The following is a 20524-nucleotide window of genomic DNA, read 5'->3' on the forward strand; positions in this document are numbered from 1 at the left end:
TTCTTCCCCTCTTGTTTTCCTCTCCCCGCTCGCTTTGTCTCCCCCTTCTCTGTGTTCTCCAGCTGGGAAAGTGGCCTTGGGATATCAGCTAGAAGCATCCAACCATATGCTGGATATTTTCATGGAAGGTGTGTGTCGGGTGGGTGGGGGGAGGGAGGAGTCGCTTTCTAAAATGTAATAATTGCTAAGTAGGGCACTTCTCGACTTTGCTTTCCTCTTTTTATGCGTGTTCTTCAGATTTGCAAATGCTTTCACTGAAGAATTTTTTTTTTGGTCCTTTTCAAACACAATCAAAAACGGAAGACTGCAGCCAAGAGGCTGCTAAGGACACAAACACAGCTTGCTCATTAGTTCTTTTCTTTTTTGGACTCGGTCCAGATTTCTGTAAGTCATAACTTACTAATAACAGGGAATCAAAGTCGCTGATCCAGCAAAGTGCTCAAAATTTGCACTTGGCCTTCCAAAAAAAAAAAAAGTCTCATATGCGAGACACGTCACCTCTTGTGAGTTTGAGGAGCGTCCGCTGTCACTGGAAGATCGTCTTACTAATTCAGGATGATATCTGCCGCAAGAGGGCTGAGGTAGCAGAGGTCAAAGGTCAAATTACAATACGCTTGTTTTCAGAAATGACAATTTCCAAAGCACATTAACTTGAAGTGATTTTTGTTCTCAGTAGAATAAAAAATAATCCAAGATCAGCGAGGTAAGGTGATTAAAGAAGTGAGAGGCTTTTTGTCCACTAAGAAAAAAAATCGTAGATTTACCTCACATTCATAAATATTATTATTAGATCAGTCAGGACTGTAACCCAGACAGAGACTCTTCAGTGGCCTCAGTCTGGTTTCTGAATAACTGCTCTTCCTTACGACGTCCTTTTTGGACGGATCCTATCGGTCCCCTCTCGTTATTCCCCTCCGCTCGTTAACCTCTCGGCCGGCCGAATCAAAGTTCAGGGCAGAGAGGAGAACGTCAGACGCAGCGATTCAGATAAGAAGAACACCCAACACCCTCTTATAGCCTCCAGCCTAGTGATATATAGATCTGCAGGGGCTAATAGCAAAGTATTGACAGGGAAATGGTGTGCTTATCCTTCTACTGCATGCTGGCAAGAGCGCCCCAAAGCAGATGGGACATACTTTGGGGAGAGCAGGAGGAGGAGGGGGAGGGCGAAGAGATGAAGTAGAATTGTACTGGGACAAATTAGAGTCTTTATGGCTTTATTTCAGCTAATTTGTCTGTGTATGTGTAACTAAAAAAAAAGAACTCAAAGCAAATACTGCAAAATGGAATTATTTCATTGTTTCAGGCATTAGCTGTGATTTTTTTAGTCATGATAATTTGCTGGTGCTGCCAAAAAGAACAACGTTTCATGTTGAGAGACCCAAAACACCTTAGGATGCATTACTGAGGATGCACAACTATTAGATGTGTCTTGCCTACTGTGTTGCTTAAAATAGGTGCAGGAAAAGACCAACAATGCTAAAAAGCAAAGACTAAACATATATAAGCGGTCCTCCTGCAGATAAAACATTTAATGTTTGAAGTTTATCAATAAAACCCAAGTCTTGAAACAATTGGAACCCATCCTCCAATAATTAACAGGTGACAAACAAATGACGGAAGCCTTAATGCACCATCCTAAATGGTATTTTGGTTGTTTATGATCATTATGGCACTGCTTAGAAAAAAAAAATCTAATTATGGCCTAAACATTTTCCACAATACTTTTGCTCATCATTTGACACCATACATGATCATGAAGCCGCTTCAATGAGCATTGGGCAACGACAATGCAACATCTTGCCAGGGGGCGCTAAGCACTACAGGCCTCGTCCCCGACCATGATTACCCACTTGACATCTTTATAGCTCCGTGGCAGACGTCCTCTTCAACATAACTGGAGAGGGAAGCGCAGTGTGCCAAAGTGGCCCCACAGTGCTCGGTGTGGGCCATCAGAGTTTTGTGTTGACATAATTAGCCTGCTTAGCTGCCATCTGGGCTGTGGTTGTTGGCGGGTGGCATGAGCCAGGTGCTTCATGGGTAATACCAAAGAGAGGCATACAGCAGATGCGCATGGCTAAAGCACTGCACGCTCGCCCTGGTGCAGATCCGGAGCAAGTTAAGTCAAAAAATGCGACCGGTCTGAGCATTCAGTTGAATTGGGTTAGCAAGCATAAATGTGTTCTCCTGTTTAGAATCTCAAAACAACCCACAGATGCTGAATCTGCGCTAAGCTCTTTTTCTAAGAAAAAAAAAACGTGCCAAACAAACCAAGTCATCAACACTGTTATCAATGAAAAGCAGGTGCCATTTAATTGCTGCCATCCAGCTCCAAATTGGAAGACTTTCTGGAGCAGTTGAGTTGGCCAGTAACTTGATAAGGCCGCTGGATTTACTCGATGAGCTAGAAAGTTCCTGAGCAAGCAGCCGGCATGTGGTTTGTTGTTGTTCCCAGAGGGCTGGGAAACCGTATCTGCCCTGCAGGAGCATCCTCTTTGGTAAGCACTTCTTATCCAGGCCATCACTGCGGGCCGATAGCAGCAGGGTAATATCCAGTAACTGCAGCTTTATGTGCGATCCAATACTCGGATCAATCCCTCGGACAGGAGGCTCGCCATTAACCCCGCAGATCTCTCTCTTGTCTCTCCTTTTGTTAGATATGTGCACGGACTATTTTGTCGGAGGCTGCAGCAAAAAAAGTGTGAGGGTAAAAAAAGTATCTCTTACACCTCCTCATCAGATATTTTTGAATTCCTCCTGTAATATAATCTTAATCATCTCATGTCTCCAGCAGACTCTCGAATCAAAATGCTGATCGTGCAATGTGAACGAACGTCAGGTACACTTTCACAACAAAACGTCAACAAACAACATCCGTAAAGGTAATACGGTGTCAGACAGGCTAACGAGACAAAATTATGATGCTATCATTAAACTAAAATAGAAAAACTCCCAATATGTCGGCCATATTTGTAGTCAATTGCATTGATGTTACATTAAAATCATTGGTAGTGACAAAGCTGGGTTTTATAATCATTTTCATTGTTTCAAATTAATTTTGCTGGCATGTCCAGTGATAATATCCCTGTTTTCAAAGAGAAACACAAAACAAGGTGTGTGTGTGCATGTGTGTGTGTGTGTATGCTTCCTTGTGTTTTAGTGTATATGTGCAAGCAGGAAAGCTGAAAATATGCATAAAAGCAATGTTGTGGGAAGGAGCGAGACTTTCCTTAAAACTGCCAATACTTGAGGGAATCTTGCCCCATATATGGTCCCATATGACTGAGCAGAAGAAAGGCAGGCTGAACCAAAGACATGCAGCTCTGAAGAGCATCTGTAGTCCTCCCACGGAATATAAATGGGTTGTTGCCGAATTTGGCGCCATGTGCTTTGCTAGTGTCACACTAAGTAGTCTAAAACATTGAGATTGTTCAAAAGTAACATTTTTTTTTCTGCAAACATAAAAAGGGCCCACGATTGACATGTAATAGCAGAGTGATTTTCTGGATTATGAATATGAAATCTCACTATAAATCACTCATCCACACACAAGATGGGGAGAAATATTAAATGCAACATCAGCAAAGATAAAAATTGTAAATTTTATGAGAGTGTGGTGATCTTACTTAGTCACACTTGTAAAATCAGACAAATGCTAAACATGACATTTTTCCTGACAACTATTAAAATGTCCAATCAGGGAAACTATTAAAGCAATCATCTCAAATCTGAGAAAATTCACCTACCTTCAATTTAGATTTTTCAGTGGGTCAACGATTTTCCGAGCAGTGAGCACATCCTGGTATTTCCTGGCAGACGTCTGAGGGCCACGAGGAAGCCGGCGGCGCTCGGCCGCGTTCCGGCGGCAAGCGTGTGAGCAATCGGCGAGGTCGGGCCGCTGCGGCGCTTTGTCCGGCGCAGCGGAGACCTCGGGACGGGCACACGGGGAGACGGACTGAGCCAGACTGGGCTCCGCTGCGAGGCTTTTTCGCCTCTCCTGCACTGAATGAAAGCAATCCCTAAGAGTGAATGGGTAATGAGAGACCGGCTCCTGAGATTTTAGCTTTCTTAATCATGTTCATAATTAATTCAAGAACATTGATAATTTCATTACATTCTTTTTGTCTTATCAATAAATGATGTGCCTGCACTTTTGGTCTTGTGTATACGGGGAGAGAGGGAGGAAGCAAGGGAGGGAGAGCGACAAGAGAGGTAATACTGCACTAAAAGCACAAGAGATGGAAAATGATACAAACAGGGAAGTGGTAATTATAATCTTTGACCGAGCCACTGGCTGCACAATATGAAGTCAAGTGGCTACAAATAATTAATAAGGCCTCCTGCTGGGTGTGTGTGAGTGCGTGGAGTTGAGCATGTGTGTGTGTTTGGGGAGATTGCAAAGCATTTGTGCTGACCAGGTCTTCCTTGACTGAGTTTTGCTCAAATATAAAAATTGTTTGGTTTTGACCAACATTGTGTCGTTAGCTACTTAGTTGCAGAGTACACGCTAACCTTCGGAGGACGACTGCCCATTAATGCCCTTCGGATCTCGGCTCGGGTTTCAGGGAGATTAGTGAAATGAAGGAGACCGCTCTACACCGCCCCCCCCCCCCCCCCCTTCTTTCGCCCAAACTTCTTTGCCCTCTATCAGGTCAGAAAACCACAAAAAAAAAAAAAACGCACTTTATTCTTCTCTGTCTTCTAGTTTCCAGTTATTTGGCAGTGGGGAGTAATGAGATATTATGCATTTTTAATACTTCATTTTCAGAATATTCACTAACCCTTCACCTCAGATATTCACTGTGCGTGTAGTTAATCAAACGATTTTCCGCTCAAAGCTGCACTGGAAATAGAAGTGATGTAATGGATACCCCCGTTTCCTAAAAGTAGCTTGACTTGGATTGAAGAATTGTGCAAAGAACCTGACTAGATCATTTGCAAAAAATAAATAAATAAAATCTTTCTATGCATTTTAGTTTCAAATATAATAGCCATTTGGTGATCTGCTTACTCGAGTTGTGCCATGGATTCTGAATTGATTACAATACTAAAGGCTAAAGCTCTAAGGCACATTAACGATTCCAATACTTGATGTCCCATTTCTTGCTCATGTGCCACAGGCCCTTCTCTTGACATATGACCAGCCAAACACGGGAAATACTAAATAAAATACAAAAGAGGCGAAAAAAATATAGATTTACAACCGGCCGTTTTGACAATGGACTTGATATAAGAGGTTCATAACAAGTTTTGCATTTTCTCCCTGGTCCCCCCTCCATGCACATTTTCATCATATTTTATGTGATCTATGCATGCGGCACTCATCCTTGTGACGTGTCCTTCTCCAACAATACTTGTAATGATGGTCCTCCTTCCCAGCTGTGCAACACGGGCGAGAAGGGAGCAGCAGGCTATAGCATTACCATAATACCCCCCCCCCCCCTCCCCTTTCCACTGTCCCAAGGGACCAAGTGGGCCTCTGCATGGGGATGTAGGCGATGTTGGCTATGGAGGGGACTCGACCGGCTGCTGGACCTGCAGGCTGTATACAGTGTGCGTAAGAGAGAGAGAGAAAGAGAGAGAGAGGGGGAGACAAGGCTGAACCTGCCTGTGGGCAATGTAATAAAACCGCCACACGCTGCTGGTGGTAACGGTGGCACTGCTGCTATAGCTGCATAGGAGGGGATAAATATAAACTAGGCTTGCATCAAAGAGACGGCCGGCCGGCCCTCCAGTCACAGCCTGACTTACACCCTAATAATTAGGCCCCTTCCAATAAAACAGGGGGCTGTGGCCATGCATCTATTTTACTTGCGTTTGCAGCTGCAGTGGGACTTGGATTCGGGCTTTCGGTGAAGCTCAGGAGGGTTTAATTGAGGGGAATTTAGGTTAAATGTAATCAAGGAAGATGTAATGTAGTCATTTTGCTATTATTTTAGGAAACATTGTTTAATTCAAATGTTGCTGCTGATATATAATAATAGCATAACCAAGCAAACACACACATTAGTTATCGCCACTGCCCTGATTGTCTCTGGCCAATCAATCAAGCCTTCTCCTTTTTTTTTTTTTTTTTCTTCCCACAATTGTACTCATCTTTTTCCATTGTATCGTTTAAAATACACAATAACCGACATGGCATCGCCACCGGAACAAATCGACGCAATACTTCTAAACAAAATAATTTTAACCCTTTCCACAAACTTATTTATATTCATACATGTCCAGCATTATATTTGCCGTAGCATCTAAGAAGCAATATGTTTCCAGGAATTTCCATATTTTCTTCCACCTCTGGCTACAGTGAGGCTGAATCATTCCTAAATCACTCTGATGTGAGATCGCAAAAGGGAGACAATGTAGCGAGAGCGAGGAGAGCGGGGTGGGGTGGCAGTCCAGGCAGGGGGTATCAAACTAATTAAAGCAAGCATTTGTCAGAGATTAAGCCTTAAACAGAAAAGGTCATCTGAGCACCACAGCTCACTGTTTCGCTGCTGTGCTCCTAGGGCAGTCTAAACCTTTCCAAGCTAAATGGTAAAGATGCTATTTGGCAGCACTGGGGGAAGGGGGGAGGGTGGGGGGGGTGCTCACTACTGGTGAAACTGACACCCGGGTCATCGCTTTTTGGCTGTCCATTACACATGCTGGTCAAATCTGGCAATTGCTGTCATTTAGGGATGAAAAATAAGTGCTGGACAAGATCAATAGATGCAGTCGTCCGTAGCAGCGGTGATTAATTGACTGTCGCCAATTAATGAGCAGCCTGTTGCACGGCAGCGCAATCTCAGAGGGGAAATGGGGTTGATTGAAAATTTCAGTTCAGTCAGGTATTCGGTAGCATTGTCGAAGACCGCTACAGAATTCATATTAGCTAGCCTCCTGAAAACGTAATAATCATTTGTAGACAATATGTTGATTTTAATAATACCACGCACAACACAGGAAAAACATACACGTGACTTGCAGGACATAAATTTGTTCCAGTTATCATCAAGTTGTTCAAGATAAATATACATATAAATAGAAAGATTTTAATAAATCAAAATTGTGCCCAAAAATATCGGTGCACCTGAATTATTATTCAAAGGGCTCGTGTATGTCGCTTGGATTGAATTCCGAATGTAACCACTGGACACTTAAACAGAGTGCCAACATACAAACTGGAATCCGTGTAACTGATTAATTTGGGACCAGTCAATTGTAATTGTATTGGGGAGATGTCCTGCTTGGAGATAAATGAAGCACAGGACATGTTGGTTTAGATATGAGTGATAGCTTTTGAGGGAGTAAGTAAAGGAGTGAGTCCTTTTGTGATGAGAATCGTATAATTTGATTCATTTGTAATTACTGCAAGACAATAAAACCTTTTTTTAAATGTGCATAAAATGAAATGAAGCAATCACGCAACATTAAATTCCGCAGCATCTGACAGTTGGAATAATATTTCTAGTTAGGATAGAGAGCATGGTTGCTAACAAATAAGAACCTTATTTTCGCAAAAAATTTAATAAACAACCCCCCTAAGTTTTCACATAACAAAAATAAAAAACATAGAAGTTTACTTGAGCAACTATTTGTTTACAAGTTAAATTTAACCTGAATGGAAGGTATGTCGAGTACTGCACATGCTGCCCTATCTGCCGGATGAATATTAAACTCTTGTGCTCATATCGCTTCAATGTCAACCTTTTTTATTTTTTCAAAGGTATGTTGTATTATGCAAATGACATCCTATTTCAAGCAACCCGGTCGAGAAGAGAAATAACCTGCTGGGATGCATTGTATATATACCTGTGGCAGACACGAATAAACTAAAATTAAGGTGAAGTACTCATTGACACAAGTAAAGATGATAAATTGGGTTACTTTTATTATGAATGCAAATCATTACAAAAACAAACTATAATTGGGTTAAAAGCTTAGAAAGGATTCCAATTTATAGTCAGAGCAGTTTGCAAATGTCCATACAATAAAATAAAAATGTTCATTTTATTCAACCGCACGGCATCTCGTGTATATGTACAGTAATCCCTCGTTTATCGCGGATAATCGGTTTCAAAAACCACCCGCGATAAGTGAAATCCGCGAAGTACCGTTACCAACAAGAAGTACACGGCAGGCTAACGAGTTAGCGGAAAGATGCTGATTCGCGATCGTGGTAACGCGCGAAAACGGACTTTTAAACGAATGTAAACGAACATACTACATTGTCCTAAAGGTTAGACACGTTTCCTCAATTTAGAAGTTTTATTTTGACTTTTAAATGTTTTTTTTAATTTGGGATAAAAAAAAATCCGCGATGCAGTGAAGCCGCGATAAACGAAACGCGAAGTAGCAAGGGATCACTGTACTTATAGTTTGCATGGCGAACTATTTTGGCCTGTACGTCATTCCGTAGCACGATTTGGGACGTCTGCGTCATATTTGGCGCGCCTTTTCCGACTTCCGGTTGCTTCATTTGAAACTTTCAGGAAGGCGCGTGTCCCGTTCGTGCTCGAAGTCATGGCTCTCAACTTTCCAACTTCAAAACTTTCTTTAACCCTGCCGATATCGTGTCAGATATGCCTCGGTAAGGTAATTATCGTTCTCCTGAAATTTCGTACAGCTACAAAGAGTATTCGTGCAGCGCAAGAGTGATCAAGAGAAGCCGGAAGCGTTTGTGCATGCACAAACGTCGCCTGCAATGTAGTCCCGAATCTATTCGACCGGCGTAGCTCAAGTAAGACGTACCAAACGGACTCTCCCTATTTTGCAGGTCAGACAGCCGGTCATATGTGGCAACCACCACGTGTTTTGTTCGTCTTGCATGGAAATGTGGTTAAAAAAATCAAGCCAGTGTCCCTCCTGCAGACTCCCTATTACGTCAGAGAACCCCTGCAGAGAAATTATAGGTGAGTACACAATGCATTTTGCAGCAAATCAAATGAGATCCAATAGAAGTGTTTCCAAAGTTTGCATTTTCAAAAATATTCATGCTTTTGCACTCAGCCAGAGGGCAATGTTTTTAGAATCTATTGTAAATGTTGTTTTGAGGTGGTGTGAAATTGCATACTTAAAGCTATGCCTAACCTGTTGAACTTTTAAGTATATATCAAAACAGTAGTTGGGTCTTAAAAGTATATTTAAGTAGGATAATTATTTCCAAGATAAGAATTATTAGTCCCACACTGGAGAAATTTGCTTTGTTTCAGCACTGATGGTAAATACACAAAGGAGAAATGCCAGAGAGGGATTGTGTAAAAGCAGTACATTGCACTTCTGTTGTCTGTGTGTCATACTTGAGTGCTGATTTAATTATGAGCATTAATTTGTCATTGTCAGTTGAACAGTTGCTATCTGGCTAATGTGCACGTTCAGCCACTGATCTTAGTGTTATTAGTATCTTCTGCGTTCTGCTACAGGAGGTACGAATGAGAGTGATCATGCTGAGAGCCCCTCTGTGAGAAAATGTCTCAGGAAAACTCGGGGGGAGCTCCTTCTGCGAGAATATGAGGTATTGCTCCATCAGGTCAAATTTGGTTTCATTGACAGTTTTTTTCTTTTTTGGAACACCAACAAATCTTCGTTTGTTCCACTAGACTTGGGACTCGGTTTTCATAATTTCCGCACATCTAATTTTTTCTTTAGATTGACAGTATTTTTTTTTTTATGGGATTTTCATCAACTATGTACTCGTGTGAAAATGTGCATTTTATGCAATCGGTCTTTGCTAGGAAGAAATCGAAGGCCTCGCCCGAGAGAACGAAGAGCTAAAAAACAAAAATCAAAATCTGGAGTTGCAATTGAGGACAGCTTTGGATCCTTGCACCATTAGCTCTACGCAAACCGAAGACAAAAGAGTGGATCCGAGCTTCATGGAGGAATTAGCAAAGAGGCTGCAAACAGCCCAAAATGTTTGTGATGAAGTCAAACAGGACATGAACAAACTTAAGGAGGTATGCAAATATTGTTTTTTTTTTCGGGTCTTCTGACATTTAATCAAGTATGCAATCAAAAGACTCAACAATGAGAGCTTATCGTTACTCTTGCCATCCTCAGGCTAATAAAACACTGCGATCTCAAAATGTTGACCTGGTACAAGAAAATATGAGACTGAAAGCTGAAGTAGTCAGTAGATCTCCACAGAAGTAAGTATTTCATATTAGAGGATGATTATGCTTCTAGAACAGAGGTGTCAAACTCATTTTTCTTCTGGTGTCCTTCAGAGGGCCATTATGACTCTCACCTTCTTGTAGTATAGGCTACTTAACAAACCGATGAATTACTAGTGTTGAAATCAGAGACGAGTAAAAACTATTCAATTATTTAAAAAAGAAGTAATATTTCTAGCAATATCTCTATTTTTTAAAAGTGAAGACAATTTGTAATTTTAGTATTGACACAAAGTTGATGCACAATTTGTCTTTGTGGGCCATATAAAATGATGTGGTGGGCCATATCTCGTCCCAGGGCCTTGTGTTTGACACCTAGGTTTTAGAACGAGCAGTCTTTTATTTTGCAATACTTAATGTCTAGTTAAAAAAAAATATAACCCTCAAAACACTTTCGTAGTACAAGGACACGCTTTGTTCAAGTGAAATATTTTAGGCCCACTGCACACTGGTTTTCCTGTGAATCCAAAAATAGGATTAAATAATTGATCAATTTCAATCTCAAAGTGCAAAAAGGGTATTCTTGTTGAACCCTCGCCCTAAACGCGATTACCCCCCACCCAGGTTTGGTCGTTACACAGTCGCCGCCTTGGAAGCGAAAATCCAGCAGTACCAGAAAGATGTTGAGCACTTAAAGAAGGCTCTGGAACGCAGCGACCAGTACATTGATGACTTGGAGAATCGGGTGCGAGTGTCTGAAAAGAAATGCGCAGAGTTTCAGGACAAAAAGAGCACGCCCGGGCTCGAGTCCTTCACCCAGCAACAACGGATCCAGATGATGATCAGAAGCTTGAGTGATAACGAGAGAGGCTCCATTTGCAGCAATCCCGAGGCAGATGCGTTGACATTTTCCAAAACTGCCAGTTTGATGTTCTTACCATGCGGGGATCACAAGGACTCTCCCAAAAATCCTTGCGGACTCGCCCAAAAGGGAGAGGACTTAGATGTCACCGCTTCGGACTTGTTGCCCTCAACCCCCTCCTCTGCCTTCCGCTCGCTGACACTTAGGAGCCCCGGTGTGCGTGAGAAAAAAGTTGCGTTTAAGCCCGCCACTCATCTCAGGAGGATTGATTTTGACGACGTCGCCAGTCCGGGGAAGTCGGCCACAGAACACCAGCTTGCTTTCAATATGCCTCGAAATATTGAGGACTCTCCACTAAAGCCTGTTTTTTGGGAATCTTGGAAGTTCTCCAAATCAAATGACCCATCATGTCCTGGCACAAGTAAAGAAATATTGTCCGCCGATTCGACGGCCGACAATTTTGTTTCAGACGAGCCTGATCATTTCCAGAAGTCCAGCGAGGCCTCCATGGACGCGGCTTATCTCAACAAAATCTCAGAGTTGGACTCCATGATGCTGGACGTAGAAAGCTCCAGTAGCCGTGGTTCTCAGCTCTCCCCGCCGTCCTCCCTTCCCGCCGACTTACACCAAACTCTTGTCCCGGAACCGTGCTCTGGCGTCGGAGCGCTCTTGAATATCAAGGAGGCTTCCGGAGGAGGATGTCCTCCGTCCTCAGTTTCAGATGCGGACAAGAGCGGCGTGGATCGCGGAGGGACGTCGCATACCGAAGACCTCTCTTTTGATTTGCTCTTTGATGGCGTGGAAGAGTCCAAGGCCGGTCCCTCCGGCTGTGTCAGTCCAGCGGGTCACGACACCTGCTCCCCCTCGAAAAAAGCTGTGAACACATCAAGAGACAGACACGCGCTCAACACCGGCCAGCCAACAAAGAGGAAGTCCCACAGCCCCTTTAACAGCAGCAGTCCAACCAAACTTTCAAAGCTCATGTGAACACGGCTCTGCGTATGTCCTCTGCACTGAAACATGTTGCGCTTGTAAAATTTTGCCCATTTGGCTCTCAAGTCCAGTCTTGGCTGTCTGGGCAAACAGGAAAATCACTTTTTTTTTTTTGCGCGTGTGTAAAACCCCCAGTATAAAAAAAAAAAGAAAAAAAAAGATAGATTTTAAAGTCTTGTCTGATAGCGTGAATGTTGTTAGCACTACCTGTTGCCACTTATTGTTTGACCTTTTTTGTCCTACATGTTAGTTATACAAGAACTTCCTGGGGAAAAAAAAAGCAATAAATTCAAATGACCTTGCAATAGTTTCATTTTCTTTAATACCTGGTAAGGAGAAATGCCAAATAATCAAGATTCTGCCCACGAAAGGCGTATTTTCACCCCGTGATGTCCGTTGTGACTTTTTAAATTTTGCCATTTAAACTCAAAAGTGGCAATTGGACTGAGTTTGATGTATATTGTCATGACACACAACCATACACACGCACACAAACACTAATTCAATTGTAGCAGGGAGCACTTTATTATGCAAATTTAACGCTATCACGTGTATTTCTCATACTGCTAATCACTGGCATGAAAATTTAATTGGACAACCGTTGTGGTTTGAATAAATGAAGTGTTAATTCATTGAGATTCATTAATTTAGGTGAAAACTGTACAAGGTTACACTAGAGTATTAAATCAATTTGCTCAGTGCTCAAGTGGAGGTGATGAGATTTTAGGATTAAGGTGCTTTCTTGGCTAACATTGTAAACAATCTAACGTTTAAACACGATTCATGAAGTTATTGTTCTGTGTATCAGCGTGAGAAGTATAATTATTCCAGGTTCTAACCACAAAATTAGGTTAAATTTTAGTGTATTTATATTTTGCACTTTGTGAGAAATGCAATGAAATATATTTGTACTTCAATTCATTCATTGCAAATCTTTCATCAAAGATGTTCTCATGATGCCTTGTTTATTTTTGCATTACTTAAAAAACAAACTACAAATGTGTAGATAGAGATTTTACACTTTTTAACAAAACTGTTTACATTTAACTACCGTTAAGTGCAAGTAAAGCTACTGTTGTCATCAACTAAATTTTTAATATTTACGCTCTTATTGGACTATCAGCCCCCCCATCATTAACGCTCCCTCGGGAGCAAATTCTAACTAGACGTGGCTAAAATTGGATGGCCGCAGACATGAAGGAAACTGTTCCGTGGCTCCATGGAGTGCAGCCCTTAAAATCCGCAGACGCCGCTGACGTTCGTGCCTCTGCCCCGAGAGCGTTTTTTTTTTTTTTTTTAAATCTGTCAGCCAGTTCGCTGCTCTGGCACTTTGTCTCGCGAGAGCAGCCGGGCTGGGCTTGACGAGATCTGAGGCGCTCAGGTGTAAGAGGCTCTCTCATCCCAGCAGTGGGAAACAGTAGACAGATAAGTGCGCGTGAGAGACTGCAGGCATCTCTGTGATCTCCGAGCTCAAGGCTCGACTCGGCGCACACAACACTGCGCACTCGGAGGCATCACAAGCGGATAGACAAAGAAGGATCACTGGCGGTGTCAAGGACTGTCTTTTCGGGCTCTTTTGGCCGTTTAAGCCCTCTTCTCTCGGCGCACTTTAATTGGAGAAGGTCGCCAAGATGATGTCCATGAACAGCAAACAGGCGCACTTCGCCATGCATCCCTCGCTACCGGAGCACAAGTACACCACCCTGCATTCCAGCTCGGAGGCAATACGGAGAGCCTGTCTACAAACTCCACAGGTAAATAGAAATTTTATTTACAACTGGCACGGGTTTTAAATCTTGGGTTCGGAACTACGACCGTGCGTAATTCCACGGGTCGCTTCAAGGCGCGTTGTTTGTGCGCGCTTGTTTTTTTTTTCTTCCACTGCAATTTCTGTGATCTTTTTTGAAAGCACGCAAATGCTGGTTTGACTTTCATCAAGTGATTTTTATTTTAACTCGTTATTCTTTAAAAAAACAAAACAAACAGCTGTGTAACGTGCCGCCGAAAAGTCCCAACTGACTGATGCATTTATTAATATTTGCCCCCCTTTCCTGTCCTATAGTCTCGACATGCTCATATTAAATGAGCTCCTCATCATTCTCATCGCTTCTTTTGACTTTTTACGCCCGCAGCTGCAAAGCAACATTTTCGCCAGTTTGGACGAGACGCTCCTTGCCCGGGCTGAGGCTTTGGCGGCAGTGGACATCGCCGTGTCCCAGGGCAAGACGCACCCATTCAAGCCCGACGCCACCTACCACACCATGAGCACCGTACCGTGCTCGTCGACGTCCACGGTGCCACTGGCCCACCATCACCACCATCATCACCACCACCATCACCCGAACCTGGAACCCCCGGACTTAATGGACCATATCAGCTCGCCCTCTCTCGCCCTCATGTCCAGCGGGCACGACGGGGCCGGTGGCGGAGGCGGCGGCGGCGGTGGAGGAGGCGGCGGCGGAGGGCTCATCTCCTCCTCCTCCGGGCATGCGCACGCACACTCCCATATGCATGGCTTGAGCCACCTCTCGCACCAGGCGGCCATGAGCATGAACTCGCCTCTCACCCATCACGGCCTCTTACCGGGTCATCACGGGGGGAGCCAAGTCGGCCCCGGGCTGACGGGCAGCGGGCTGCCGTCCATCAATGACTCGGACACGGACCCCAGGGAGCTGGAGGCCTTCGCGGAGCGCTTCAAGCAGCGGAGGATCAAACTGGGGGTGACCCAGGCGGATGTGGGCGGTGCGCTGGCTAATCTCAAAATCCCCGGCGTGGGATCGTTGAGCCAAAGTACAATTTGTCGGTTCGAGTCGTTGACTCTGTCCCACAACAACATGATCGCGCTCAAACCCATCCTCCAGGCGTGGCTGGAGGAGGCCGAGGGGGCCCAAAGGGAGAAAATGAGCAAACCGGACATTTTCAACGGAGGGGAAAAGAAACGCAAGAGGACCTCGATAGCTGCTCCGGAGAAAAGGTCCTTGGAGGCCTACTTCGCCGTTCAGCCGCGGCCCTCCTCGGAGAAAATTGCAGCCATCGCTGAGAAATTGGACTTGAAAAAGAACGTGGTGCGAGTGTGGTTTTGCAACCAAAGACAAAAGCAGAAAAGGTTGAAATTTTCCGCCGCCCACTGATGCTAGGAGGAAAAAAAAAAAAAAGAAAAAAAGACACGAAACAAGTGGCTGAATTTGGGGACCAATGGACAGTGACAGAAAACCATTTTCAGTCTTTTGTCTCCGGCGACCTTATAAGCCGGAACGCAATGGGCTGCAGTCGTTCGAGAAGAGGCTTCTTATATATTCGTTATTTTTTCACGTTATCGGTGAATGTGAAGTATGCAAATATCAGATTACACCCACCTTGCGCCGTCCCCGTAACAAGGGAAAAAAGTTTAGCGACGTCGACGTTGCCTTTTAAAACATGCGGGAAAGGGAAAGATATAAAGCGAGTTAATTTCTCCGAACAGGCCTATTATTTGAACTAATAGCCATTCACAAATTTACCTCATTGATTGTCGTATAATGTTTTTTTTTTTTTTTTTTTGACTTCCGTCGTTGTTCAAAAAAAAAAAAAAACACATGTATTTATTTATTAATTTATTCATGAGTATTTTTATTTATTTATTTATCTCTCTATTTTCCGATTGGGAGGCTGCTATAATTAAAATTTCGTTGCGAAATCTTCTGGCTAAACGAAAATATAGGCCTGCATGGAATTCTAATTCACAGGCAGCATTTGATCCTCTTTAGACTCTCACGTCTGCTGTGGACATATTTATTTCAATTTGCACAAAATACCCTTTATTTATTAGAGACGTGTTTTGTAAATACAAACATCACTTTATCACAAGATTGGAGTTGTGTTAGAATTAAAATGAAGGTGGAAAACCTTTGGCACCACAATTCAAGGTTTTAAAAAAAAAAAAAGAAAAAGAAAAAAAATCAACCAGAGAGCACGAAAAGCCTTGTCTGCTGATGAAAACAAAACTGAAATGTACTTTTCTGTGTTTTAGTTTGCAGTGCAAGCACTCTATGCATTGGAAGAGGAATTATGAATATTCTTTGGTACAGTAGAGCTGTCTACTGCAATAGTCGAATTTGCCTTGTGATGGTGTAAGTCACTGTTAACTGCCTGTTTTCACATTACGATCACCACGTTGTTTGTCGTGTTAAATGTGAAGGAAAACGTTGTTGCTATGATTTCTTTTTTAAAACTTTGTGCACAAATATGTTTACAGAGCTGGGGCGTCGAATGTGCGTCATGGAAATGTCTCTTAAACTCAGCTCTCCTCACAACTTGACCATTTGTTGTCCCCTTTTCTTTTGCTCTTATACTTTCAATTGTATTTTTCATCCTGTACGCCAAATTCAACAGGGAGGTGTGTTCCAGCAATCTTCTAATAAATCGAAAAATTAATGTTTGCCTCTATGGTTGTAAATGGCCCACAAATTTAAAAATTGTCATGTGATGTATAAAATATTTAGAGTTGTAATATAAAATGCTTTAAATTAGTCGATCAAAAAAGCTAATTAGTCAACTAAAGGTTGTTAAGGACTCCGTTTGCTCCTTAATCTTAATAAAATATGAACATCTTCACAAACTCAACCAATTATGATATCATGATAAAAATAATCCAGGATGTTGATTGCATGACGAGCAGAACAAGTAACGCATAATTGACATGCAGATGAGTTTGTTTTCTTAAATAAGTATACACGAATTTTGCTCCATGCAGTTGCAGGAAAAAAAGCAATAATTTTGAAGCAGGAAACAAATTAATTTTAATTCAGACACAATGACTGAAGCCTAAGAGAAAAATGAAATGCTTCTTAAATATTTTCCGTTTTCTCGCTGCCTGTTTTTTTTTTTAACATCTATTTTTTTTTTTTTTTTTGGGGGCTGAATGCAATTTCAAAAGGAAACGGCAATGTGTGTAATTTTTGAAAACTGTTTTGTTTTCAGGGGTAGCATCACGAAGACACTTGCCTTCCCGGAAGAGACGTGAGTATAGTCTCTTACATAATTTATTTCATTTTTATTCTTTTCATTATTTTCTCACCAAAAACGAATGTTTCAAAACACCTTCAAATGCGGGTCGCGTTTGTTTTAACCCCGCCCTCCCTTACATTCTGAAAATCCATGCCTCATTTGCATGTTGTTTGGAACGCCGCAGCTCCACGGCTATAATTTCAGCACCACGAACAGCTCCGCTGGCGGACTGAGGAGTGATGCATTATTGAAAAGCTCTATCAAACAGCTCTGGGCTGCTGTCTCGCTGCACAGGGGCCGTGGATGAAGTCGGACGCTCTGCCTGCACAATAGCCTCTAATATGTTAATGGCCGTAGGGGATGCCTGAGGTTCCGTCCCCAGCTGGCTCGCCTGCCATATGTTACGACAGAGGCCTCTATTAATCAGAGGCATATTTCATCAGTAACTTAACCGGTATCATAACCCTTAAAGCTCCATTCATAATGGGCCGAGGTGTCGTTACTGCACGGGCCAGTCTGTGTTAGGCCTGCATTCTTCATTCTTGAATATTTAGGTGACATGATTCACCTTCGTTAGCATCAAAGTATAGTTATGATTATTTCACGTCATATTTTCGTCCTCGTGTTCAGTATGCATGACTGAATAGCAAAAATATAGCCAGGCTAACCAATTTGAAACGTTGCAGAGGTAGGGCAAGGTAGAAACCAATACAATATTTGATGTGCGTAAAAGTGCAGCTCGTTCAACGTTATCTATAGCTTCGTTAGCATAAATAAATAAATAGTAACGGTGTAGTTTAATTCCCAGCCAATGACAACAGCGATGGAAAAAGAAAAAAATTGTGGCCATCTTTCGTTTTTCTGCCCCGCCATGTAAAAACAAGAATCTCTAAATGACAATATTTGCAACTGGAATTTGGGCATGAGCATATAGAATTTTAAAATATCATTGTATTCAAGCATACTGATACAAAAAGAAATATTTTTTTGCGCCCAGAGTTGAATATGTAACATAATTTGGCACTAAATTAATATAATAATGATAATAATGATAATAATGATAATAATAATAATAATAATAATAATAATAATAATAATAATACTAATATCCTTTATAATGATGATTATTATAGCTCCTCGTCTCGCCGGTCTCATAAATGGGACACCTTCGGGCCATTAGTCAAGGCAGTAATTAATCTATAGCAAGGATGTAAATAAGAGGAAATTGGATTCCTGACAGATGAGATGTGAGCTTCTGTGACACCACGTACGTCGCCAAATAATGATTTGAGCGCACGTTATGGCAACGCGGCGTAGCTCAGATTTACGAGCGTCTGACTTTTTCGAGGCTGCGAGCGGAAGCCAGCGGGCCTCGGAGCTAATCGCAGCTGTTAGGCACCCACGTCAAGATGGATGACATCATTAGAACGGTGCTAAAAGGTAAAAGAAATGGGAGCGCGAGCGAGCTGGCTCGCACACCGCGTTGATTTTTTTTCCCCCGACATATATTGTTCAACTTCAATGCGGTGTGAGAAGAAAATGATCGGAGCGCCCGCATGTTGAGCCAACAATGCGCAGGGAGGCTGGCTGGCCTTTGACGGAAATGTCAAACTGGGGGATGTTGAGGGGGTAGATCCCCCAGATCTGCACTCATTTCCCATTATATTTGCTCAGTAATCCGCGGTGGCAGCCATGCATCGCCCGGGACTGCTTTGAGAAGCGATGCTGTTGACACACGGGTATATTTCAATCACAGAGGGTTCAAAGTCAGACGAACAACTTATTTGTCTAATAAATCCGCCATTTAGCAAGAAAAATATTTGATCTTGGGGGGGCTGACCTCTCGTCATGTAGCCACTGATGCTTCAAGGATATGCGGCTCGCCTGCATATCAAAATAGTGCAAATTGGATTCGCTCGTATGGAAAGGAACGGTGCGAGTGCGCGCAAATATTTACGCGCTTGTCGGCAAAACTTGACTTGGAGGGCACTAGTTGCTTGTCAAGTGAGTTTGACATTGCAGTATTTCATATGAATGATAAAGAGTTATATTACAAAAATAACATCAGCTTTCACCAAAATAACAAATATTCACCTGCAGCAAATCGGAAACCGCAAATACTCTCAGACAGTGACAATTATTCATAATTGTCTCGTTAAAGTTGTCTTGTAAAAGTTACTTAATTTCATAATCTATAAGAATCTTCCAAGTTATTACATTTTTCCCCAGTGTAGTTTGGTGGATTCATGTCAGCGTTTTGGGGTTTGTGCATGGCTCATTTTGCATTTTGAGTTTAGAAACAATAAAAGAAACAGTAGCTGGGCAAGTAGGAGTTTAATTAGAGTGCTTATGTCTGCTGGCAGCCAACTAGTGACCACACTAGCCTATGGTGTCCTATTTCATCGAAATGAAATTGTATGAAAATAGCCCAAGACTTTTTTAATCTTGTTTTAATGTACCCAAACGTTTAAAATACGTAAATGGTGCAGCAGAACATTTGAATGATATGGCTTGCACTTTTTTTTTCTTCTCACACAGCATATTTCTGATTATTCATTTGTGAAAAACGTCCCATGCACGCCACCTAAATTTTTGAGTGGCAGTCCTTGCCTCCAAAGCGTTGTCATGACCCTGCCAAGTGTTCCTTGAACCCGAGGACTGAACCCACTTCACTGACGTCATCGCACTTGCATGTGCCGCAGAAAAATAAATAAAATAAAAAAATCTAAATTAATTAATTAAAATTAAATTAAGGCGAGTTGTAAGCCTTTTTTATTTTAGTAAAACAAAAATGACCATGTATAATACTTTCCTCTGTACACACAGACTTCAATAACGAAAAGAGTGTTGGCCACCGGTTGTCCGCCACTACGCCATCAAATATTCATCACTGTTGATTAAACAGCCGGCAGCTGCTGATCGGCTGGGTGTCAAATTTGTATCCTGCTACCTCCATATATATATTCACACACGCGCGTGCATGCATGCACACACACACACACACACTGGATTGGAATCACAGTTGAGATGGTATGACCATGAAGTCCAACCTGCACATGTACTGTGTGAGTGTACAGACTCGTGGTTGCAGTGTAGGGAGAGAGAGAGGGAGGGAGGGGGGGTACTGAGGCGCACTAAATATTTTATGAGTTTTTAGAGTAGAGGAAAGAATGCCCAGCAAGGTTGCTTCAACTCATTTCTCAAACTATAGTTGAGGAGCATCACAGAAGAACACGCACATGCACGGCTTTATATTACATTATGGCTTCCTCTGCAGACTTTTGGAATACTGCAAAGCAGTCATTGGAAAACAAATGTCTGAGTGAGCCACAGACAAAGAGCAAGCTCATCTTACCGGTCATCGATCGCGTCCCTGTGATCCTATTGGCCTCTTGTTACCCAGACTGGAATATCATCCTGCGGATCGCGTTACTGGAATATTCGACACACGACACAGCTGTCGGATCAGCCTCTCAAAATGTCAGTCAGCCAGCCAACACAATACAAATGACAATTTCTGTTCCATTGGCTGGGCCTAAAAATAGATTGCACACTGTACGGATGCAGCAGAGGTTGACCAGCCCTGGTTTAG

The 20524-nt window shown here is 42.5% G+C and overlaps 2 protein-coding genes across 4 annotated transcripts in view; both read left to right on the forward strand.

Annotated features, from left to right (window-relative positions):
- Window positions 1-12251, forward strand: part of obi1 (ORC ubiquitin ligase 1) — a 28468-nt gene extending 16217 nt beyond the window's left edge. Inside the window, exons 1-6 of one of the 3 annotated variants that reach the window (XM_049717102.2) lie at window positions 8414-8574; window positions 8756-8891; window positions 9402-9493; window positions 9714-9935; window positions 10039-10127; window positions 10716-12251. In XM_049717102.2, coding sequence (XP_049573059.1) covers window positions 8503-8574; window positions 8756-8891; window positions 9402-9493; window positions 9714-9935; window positions 10039-10127; window positions 10716-11940 — 1836 coding nt within the window. In that variant the 5' untranslated portion in view covers window positions 8414-8502 and the 3' untranslated portion in view covers window positions 11941-12251. Of the gene's footprint in view, window positions 1-8413; window positions 8575-8755; window positions 8892-9401; window positions 9494-9713; window positions 9936-10038; window positions 10128-10715 lie in introns of those variants that run through there. The other 2 variants (XM_049717104.2, XM_049717103.2) reach the window with 2 other exon arrangements.
- A 1034-nt stretch (window positions 12252-13285) lies between these two features.
- On the forward strand, window positions 13286-16548 carry pou4f1 (POU class 4 homeobox 1). Its single transcript, XM_049717134.2, has 2 exons — window positions 13286-13700; window positions 14079-16548. The coding sequence occupies exons 1-2, from the start codon at window positions 13578-13580 to the stop codon at window positions 15075-15077; spliced, it is 1122 nt and encodes a 373-aa protein (XP_049573091.1). The 5' UTR covers window positions 13286-13577; the 3' UTR covers window positions 15078-16548.
- Window positions 16549-20524: the final 3976 nt, after the last annotated feature.

This window comes from Syngnathus scovelli, chromosome 4, assembly GCF_024217435.2.
Source record: "Syngnathus scovelli strain Florida chromosome 4, RoL_Ssco_1.2, whole genome shotgun sequence".
Lineage (NCBI taxonomy): Eukaryota > Metazoa > Chordata > Actinopteri > Syngnathiformes > Syngnathidae > Syngnathus > Syngnathus scovelli.